Source organism: Blastomyces dermatitidis (genome assembly GCF_000003525.1).
Source record: "Blastomyces dermatitidis ER-3 genomic scaffold supercont1.4, whole genome shotgun sequence".
Classification (NCBI taxonomy): Eukaryota; Fungi; Ascomycota; class Eurotiomycetes; order Onygenales; family Ajellomycetaceae; genus Blastomyces; species Blastomyces dermatitidis.
The window spans coordinates 6,315,874-6,325,128 of NW_025544777.1; the positions used below are offsets into that span (position 1 = coordinate 6,315,874).

Sequence of the window (9,255 nt, forward strand, 5' to 3'; positions counted from 1 at the left end):
GCTTCTCTTATTACTTTCTCTCTCTCTTCTGCAGAGAAGATTATGCACATATCAGATTATAAGTGTTCAGCTCTGAGTGACTTCTGCTGTTATTTATTCAGTTCTGTGTCTTCTTCTTCTTCTATTTCTTTCATCTTCACTCTCTCTGTTCTGGCTTCTGATTCTGCAGATTCTGCGCTCTTCTTCAATTTTTCTACATATACATGTATGCATTTCTATATTAGCATTTCAGTCAATCTTGTGATAAATGATATTAATGTTGTATGCAGAGTGATAGAGAAATCAGAGATGTATATAATGTTGTTGTGAGAGTGACTTACAGCTCTCAAATTTCTTACAGATCTTGAGTTTTGATATTTCCTTTGTTTTTGATGTTTTTCAGATGACATGGCATTGAAAATAGATTAAATATGTGATATATAAAAATAAATGAGATATGTATGATAACATTTATCTTTTACAGTCAACTCTTACAGTTAATGATTAATTCATTTTCCTTTTCTTATACTTTTACTTTGTCTGCTAGTCACTACTCTTATACAATCTCTATATAATACAGTGTTCAGTGACTATATTTGACAGCTTTCATCTTTTATAATTCTGTCTTGTGTATTATACTGTCTCTCTTCACCTGCTCAGATTACTACAGTGAACAGCTCATTAAAACTAATCTCACTCAATCTCTGCATGTTCTCAGAGATTGAGATGACTTGATCTCATGCATCTGCAGATGTTTCAGATAGTTTGTTCTCTGTGATCTCTGCAATTGAACTGATATAAACAGTTAAATTCAACTCTGAATTTCTTTTTCTTCTGTGATCTGACTCATGTGCAAGTCTGCTGCTTTAAGACTGCTCTTTATCACATTATACTCACTGTCTATAATGTGTTATTATACAACTGACTACAGTCTTATCACTTATTAAAGTATGATGTTCATCTGATTTCTTCATTACTTCTTATTCTTTTCTTATAATTATGAAAAGATTGAAATAAGTGAGATCATCTGATTTGTAAGTATCTATGATTTCTCTTACTTTGTAAGACTTTTCAATTATAAGTCTCTTCTTTTTCAACACTGATAATAGTACTGTGAATGATTATAATTCACTTAAGTCTTACATCTTTGCTTTCATAAGTCATAAATTATTAATTAAGTTGTATAAGATCTGTCTCTCTGATTCTTTCAATGCATATATTCTCAGAAAATGTGATTTGAGTATTTTATATGACTCAAATCATCTAGATTGAAACTTCTCAGAACTTTCATTGTATATGAGAACTCATTTTCTTATCTTGAGACTTAATTTCTTAACTAGTGAGTCTTGTATTCTTTTCAATTGAATTGCTCAGTTCAGGAGTAACTTACTAGCTTTTGTGTGTGCATGGCTGATCTCTTTCAATCTTGATTCTGTGTCTGTGACTGTTGTATCTGTGACTATTGCATCTGCAGCTGCTGTTTCCTTCTTCATCTTTTCTGAAGCATTCTTCGGGATGCGTAGATGCCATTCATACAACAGGTAGAATGATGAACACTTGAAGACTGCATACTGCTGAATTCGTGTGGCTAATAGCACCTGACTGAGATATTCATCTCATAATCTCATAGACTTGCTCACTAGATATTTTGTCAGCATGTTACTCAAGATTTCATTCAAGTGTTTTATCTTCTTATTTATCTATGAATGATATGATGTTGTTCTATGATGTCTTGTCTGTAACTAGCTCATGAAATGCCTCACTACTTCTTCTATGAGATTTGCACTGTTATTAGTTAGAATCTCACATGGCATTTGATAGTTGATATAGATCTCATTATGTAGAATCTTCATCATCATCTTCTCTATCACTTCTGAAACTGCTTTCATAACTGACCAGCCAGTAGTGTAATCAATAGCAGTGATTATTCATTGATTTTCATTTGACATTCACAGTAATATATCTATGAGATTCATCTCTTATTATTTGAACAGTTGTATTATACACTTTATCTAATGTTACACTTTCTCACATTCTAACTCTTTCTTAGATTCTTTCACAATCTGATAATTCAGGCACTTGTGAGCATACATCTGAATGTTCTCAGCCATGCTTGACCAGTATACTCTTGATTTGAGTATACTCATGAGTTCAGAACTTTCTAAGTGACTGAATTTCTTATGCATGTGAGCTATCAAGTTGTATTGAAATGAAGATTCTAGATAGAGAGCTTCTATGTATTCTAGATTGTAATAAAGCACAATGTCATTTTTCAATTTCCTCAGCTTGAAGTTTGAAAGCATCTCTTCTACTACTTTTATAAGATACTTGTTATTCAATATCTTGTCATTCTTCAAGTAAGAGATCATGATGTTCACTCATTCTGATTCCTTGCATCTTCTCAGTGTGTTTAATATGAACATCTCTTATATCTGATTTACAGAACTCTCACTCATGAAATCAGGTCTGTAACTGATTGTATTAGATATCACAGTGTCTGATCTCTTTCAGTATTTGATATGAAGATTATACACTTAGAACTCTGAGATTCAACATGCTAAGTGTTTGAAAGGTTTTATCATCAATTATAGATAGACAAGGCTTTTGTGATCTGTGATCACTGTTATTGTATATCTGTTGTCAATATATCTATCTCATAATACCAGTACATACTTGATTGTTAGTAATTTCTTTTCATACACTGAGTAATTGAGCTCAGTGCCTGATAGTTTTCTATCATTATATGTCACTGAGTGCAGCTTGCTGTTCTTGTTCATCTGTAGAAGAGTGTCTTCAATAGCTCATTTGAATGCATCTGTCTTGATGTAGAAAGATTTATCATGATCTGATTAAATAAGCACTGAGAATGTTATTATACATTTTCTCAGTGTGAGAAAAGTCTCTTCACATATAATATTTCAGATAATTGAATGAAACTTCTTCTTTCACAGATTTGTATTTATTTCTCTTAAGAGATCTGAGAGTGATGCAGATATTCATGTAAAATCCTTGATAAATCTGTGATAGTATGAGACTAATTCAAGAAACTGTCATACATGATGTATATTTCTCAGCCATGATCAATTTACTATGATATTCAATTTCTCTGAGATGAGATGTATACAGTCATCACTCACTATATATTCTATGAACTTCAACTCTTCTGTTTCAAACACATACTTGATTGATTTAATGTAGAGCTTATACTCTGTCAGAGTTGTAAGTACTTTATCAAGACACTTCAGATAATTAATGTATGAGTTTGAAAAGACTAGAATGTCATCAAGATATATGAGATATGAGGTTTTATTCTATTTATAAAGAATTATATTCATTATTATTTGAAAGATGACAGATGCATTTATCAGACTGAATGATATTATCAGAAATTCAAACTTCTCTCATTGTATATTAAACACAGTTCATGAGACTGACAGTTTGTCTACACAGATCTGTCAGTATTCTGAGAGAAGATTGATCTTTGATAGATATCAGGCATTTTCAACTGTATTCAACTGTTATTGAATCTGTGATAGTGAATATTCATTCTTGATGATAAGCTTGTTAAGTACTTGATAATTAATATACATTCATCACTTCTCATCTGTCTTTTTCACAAATAGAACTGAAAAGTCTCACATACTTGATGAGAATTATATAAGATCATATTCTAGAAGATCTGTGATCTGATGCTTCTGTTCTTTGAAATGTGTTTGTGACAGAGGATATGCATTCTGATTGACTGGTTTTGTGTCCTCAGTGTTAATCTCATGTAAAAATTCTCATTTCAGCAGCAATTTCAGTGAAAGATCTGTTCAGAAGATCTTCTCATACTTCTTCAGAAGCTTCTTTATATGCTTGTTCTTCTGCATATTCTTTATCTTGATTTTCTTCACTTCTGGGTCCTGTATGACATACAGAATGCTTTCAGATAAGATCTTGCAAATCATTCTCTTTGCTTATTGATATATAAGCAGATTTAACTCTTTTATATCAGAGATATGGAATATTCTTCTCATATCAGTTGATAGAATTGTATAAACTGTTTTCTTTCTATCAGTCAACTGTATATAATATGTATGTCATTGAATCTGCAGATTGAACATTTGAAATCAATTAAGTCTGAGAATAAGATTATATTCCATGTTCTGCAGCTCTCACACTCAAATATAGCAAGATCATTCTCTAAAGTGCAAGAGAACTCTTACTCTTGTGAGTGATATTAAATATCAGTTATCAGATAATCTTATATATCAGAGATTCTTCACTCAGTGAACCTCTTTCAATCTTCAGATTATATAATTATTAATATATTATGTAGAAGCTTCTGTATCTGCTAACACTTTTGCAGTCATCTCTTAATTCTTATTTAAGTGTCTCTTATACATTAACATTTCAGGCCTCAAGACATTGAGATGAGTGTTCACTTCATTCTCACTCATATCTCAGTCAGAAGCCTGCTTTCTCTTAATGTTTATAGAATTCAGAGAATCATCTAACATGAGCATCTCTTTCACTTTAAAGACTTTTCATAGAATATCAGTGAGTGTCTCTGAGCTCACTGATTCTGCTAGTTTTTTAACTCTCTTACTTCTCTTGACTGTGTACACTGAGTGCAATCTTTTACATCATGATTTTAACATTTACAGTTGAAGCAAGTTTGATGCTTATAATATCAAGGTTTTCACTCAGAGAATTTCTTTTTTGAGAGATTCAGTGCTTTAGCAATAGTATTCAGATCTAGATTCATCATATTCAGATATGTAACTTATGGTATAGAAGTCTGATTATTCATTCTTCACTGAGATATACTCAATTGCAGTATTTTCTATTATAATTAACTCACTTGTTTCTGTATAATGAGAATATTATATACTTTCTTCACTGTGTCTGACTGTGAGATTAAGCATTTTCATTTCACTCTCAACTTGAGTGTAAGATTATGAATGAAGATCTGTAAATAGAAAGATGTTGAAAGCTCTTCATTTAATATAAGATAGTGTAAGCTGAAGTGTGTGAAGTATGATATAAGATTACTTACTTATCTACACTCAGTGAAGTGTTTGTAATACTTATCTTATATATTCACTTTCTCAAAGTTGTACAAGATTCATTTGAAAAACTCATTTTATATTTATGAGAATGAATATCACTTCAGATCTGTAAGATTTATCTTTTCATTAGTTATTTACAATGACTTTGTTTTTCTGTGTAGAAATATAACAGATCTTAAGACTTGTTAAAATTCTGTTGACTGTCTGTCTGTGAGTTCATACTTAATCTGATAATATAATCATATCTGACTTAGTCAGCTGATTGCAGCATCATTTTTTCAGTTATTATTAAAACTTAATAACTTCAGCAGATCTTCTGACTTGATATATTTCATGCTTAGATTCTTATTCTGCACAGTGATCTCTGATAATGTATATGCTTCTGAAGAGATCATGAACAATTGTGATGAAATCTTCAGATTCATTGTAGTTATCTATCTATGTAAACATTTAATCTTCTGCTGCAGGCCTAAGATCTGGTTTTCTCTATTCTTATTAATGATGATGATTGCATTGACAAAGCTCTTCATAGTGAATACTTAATTCACAGTGAATGTCAATTGTTGTTTGACTTCTATCTCACATTATATAACTTCAGTGATGGCCACGCCTCTCTTTTATTTCTTTGAGTGAAGAGTGATCTTCTTTGAATCTGATTCACTGCTCTCATTCTTTTTCTCATACCTCATCTGTTCACATATGTGGCATTTGCCTGAGTGTGGAGTTTTCCCTTAATAAGCAAAGCAGTATTAATCAGATGCTCTTTCACTCATCACTCTTCATACAGTATCTTTTGAGACATTTCAGTACCACACTGACATGATAACTATGAATCACTTCATAGATGGAATTATCACACCCTGAAGAAGTCTGCACTTCTCACTGATTTTTAGACATACTATTAGATGTGATTCAAAGGTTGCTTAAGCCAGCATATGATTACAGGTGTACGCCGGCTTCTTATATATTGTAATATTGTACACTAAATTAATTAGTGGCCGCTATGACCCCCTCTCTTTACACTCGTACGCGTACGCTAGTAGTTCGGAAGCGGCCGCGTTATTATCCGACGGTCGTACGTTCTTCCGAACCACACTTGAGAGAAAGATCAGTATCTTCTCATTCAAAGAATGAATCAGTGTCTGTTCATGTCAATCACATTGCAGTGAAGAATAGACTGACCGTGTGACCGTGTCTGAGACCAGGATCAAACTTTACAGTTGTCACATTGCCTAAAAGCATTACTTCTGGTCATGGTTTGTGTTCATTACATTGATTTCAAATCCTGTTATTTCAAATATTAAAGATTTCAGATTCACTTTTCAAATAAAAATCTAGTCTCAGATAAAGAATATGTTTGAATTCTTAGTCACATTTTCATTCTGATCTCATTATTGAAAATGACATTAAATGAGACTATGAAATTATTTCTCACTTACATAATATCATAATATAGTACTCATTTGTTGAAAATTCAACAGAGAGTGTTATCAAATATTATTACTTTTCTGAACACAGATTATAATCAATATCATTTTAATTAAAAAAAAAAAATGTACAATATAAAAAATAACAAAAAAACAAATAATAAAACAACAAGAAAAAATCACAATAAAAAAAAAAAAAAAAAAAAAAAAAAAGAGAAAGAAAAAAAGAAGAGAAAGAAAAAAAGAGACAGAAAGAGAAAGAAAAATAAAAAAAAAAAAAGAAAAGAAAAAGAAAAAAATAAAAAATAAAAACAAAAAAAAATCAAGATTACAGAGCTGCAGCACTTTTAAAATACTCACTTCTCAGAGTCTTTGTAATATTCATCATTAACTGTGTATTTCTCACAGTGAGAGTAACATGACTGTGATGAGTCATTGTCTTAACATCATCTAATAAATAATCAGTATATATCTATATAAATGTGAATAATTAGAAAATATACACTTAAAAAGTGTGGCCAGGGTGAACTCTGCTGCCACTTGAATGATATCAAGAACAGAATGCTGAAATCAATGATTTCTCTCATCAATTTCACAGACAAGGCATGTGAAGATGATCTTGAGAAATATAAGATTCTCAGACTTCTGATAGAAACAGATCTCATAGAGAGACTCTATTTTCATCATATCAGAGACTGAGTATTATCAAAAAGCATTACTTCAATGCATATGCACTTACTGCAGCAATTCACTCTCTGTGCATATGACTGAGAGTTGCAGCTTTCTCACGCTGCACAGCTCTCTCTGGGATGCTGCTGCTGGTTTGCAACTCATGCAGTCTCTCAGTCCAGCACATGCTGCGCATATGCAGCCCTGCATGCTGGGGCTGTGTTGGCCATTATGGCCTGGTGTGGTACTCGCTTTTCGCGGGCCATGTTTCATTTGATTGAAGGGGGAGAGGGGGACATAACTGCTGTTTTATTTGAGAGAAGATGAGTAATTGAATCTGTAGAAGATAATTTGATTTCTTCTGTATTTGAAATTTGATTAGTCTATACTCTTCAATTTGAGGATTTCTGAGAGTGTTTTAATAGTTTTCATATCAGCTTGAAATTAGTGATTGATTGAAGAAGAGAAAAGAGAGAAGAAAGAAATGAGAATAACTTATCTTTATAATATGAAAACAGAGAATTGCTGTAATTATTTGTTCTAGTAATAAAGATCTGTTTTCTGCATGTATCTCTGATACAGATTATATAATAACTGCATACAAAGAATATCAACAGTGCATGCATTGAATGAAGATAATATTGCTATACAACACTGTAGCTGTTTCTGTACATCACTGAAAGCTGTTAATATTTTCTTTGAGTCTCTTTATATTTGATAAGTCAGTAATATATTTCAATGCACTCTCTCTTTCATCATCATCATTATCATCATCATCATCATTATCATTACTATTATCATTATTACTATCATCATCATCATTATCATCATCATCATCATTATCATTATCATCATTATCATCACTATCATCATATCATTTCTGGCCGCCTCTTCTGTCTTCACCTCTCTTCAATGCTCACCGAAACCAATCATGTCATTCCTCTTCAAATATTCTGCGGTCCTGCGGACCACCAAGGCGTGTGAGCACTGTCACAGATTGAAGAGAGAGAAGAAGAAGACATTTAAGCAAGAGGAGACAGATTGTAAGACATGTTATAATGTCTTGAAGAGACTCTGTAAGAGAGTAGAATGATAACAATTTTAAGTAATACTTCTGATAGATTTAGACTGAACTAAGTATAGAAATAATGTGGATGATGCTGCCTGTGAGAGATTGAAGAAGAAGATAGTAAAGAGTCTCATACAGTAGTGATGAGATCAGAAGAAGTTCTGAGAATGATTTAAGACTAAGATAAAGAGAGAAAGAGAGAAGAAGAGTATTACTGTAAATAAGTAATGATAGAAGAAGATTGAGAGAATGTTGAAGTAGAAGATAAAGAAGTCAAAACTGATAAGTTTTTTATTTATTGAGAGATAACAATTTTTGATAACACTTCTGTTCTCTAATTGATTAGCAGAAGCTGACAGAGAAGAAGAGAATTGAGGTCTTGTTCAGGTCTTGAATGTGCTTCATGATTCAGAATATTGAGAAGACAGCCCTGCTCTCTGAGCATGCCAATCTGCTTATTACTGAGATGAAACCCGAGACAGCAGATCAGAAAATGCGGGATTTTGAGGCACAGGTTGACCTGGCTGAGAAGGAGCAGCAGAAACCCTTCTCTGAGAAGATAGCAGAGAGAGATTTTGAGATGATTATCATCTCAGATGAGGAGGAGAAGAAGAAGAAGAAGAATGAGAAGTGAATTATAAAGAATGATAAGAAGAATAAGAAAGAGAAGAAAGATGATGAGTAGAAAAAGTTTTTTTCTTTTTATATTAGTTAGTTGTAAGTTCATAATTATTAATAATTGAAATTAATTTTGAGTTTTTAAAAATTATTGTACAAGTTGTAATCAAGTCAGGAACAATATATATATATATATATATATTTAACTATCATGATTCACAAATCACTATAATGTATAAGTATCAACATTTTTTCAACATTGATATTCACAATATTAATATATTTTTAATGATATTATCTGATAACACAATTTAGTAATGCTCTCTTTCACAATATTAATATATTTCAAGAAATATAACAGAGATTAATCAAGATTATTTGTTTACTTTTATACATTGATGATATTCAATCTGAGTTAGTACTAAAATTATAACTAAGC

General features: G+C 31.6%; 1 protein-coding gene across 1 annotated transcript; it reads left to right on the forward strand.

Moving 5' to 3' along the window:
* Positions 1-8,601: 8,601 nt before the first annotated feature.
* On the forward strand, positions 8,602-8,832 carry BDCG_04668 (uncharacterized protein; the record flags this gene model as incomplete). Its single annotated transcript, XM_045420314.1, has 1 exon — positions 8,602-8,832. The coding sequence occupies one exon, from the start codon at positions 8,602-8,604 to the stop codon at positions 8,830-8,832; it is 231 nt and encodes a 76-aa protein (XP_045276446.1).
* Between the last annotated feature and the right edge of the window lie 423 nt (positions 8,833-9,255).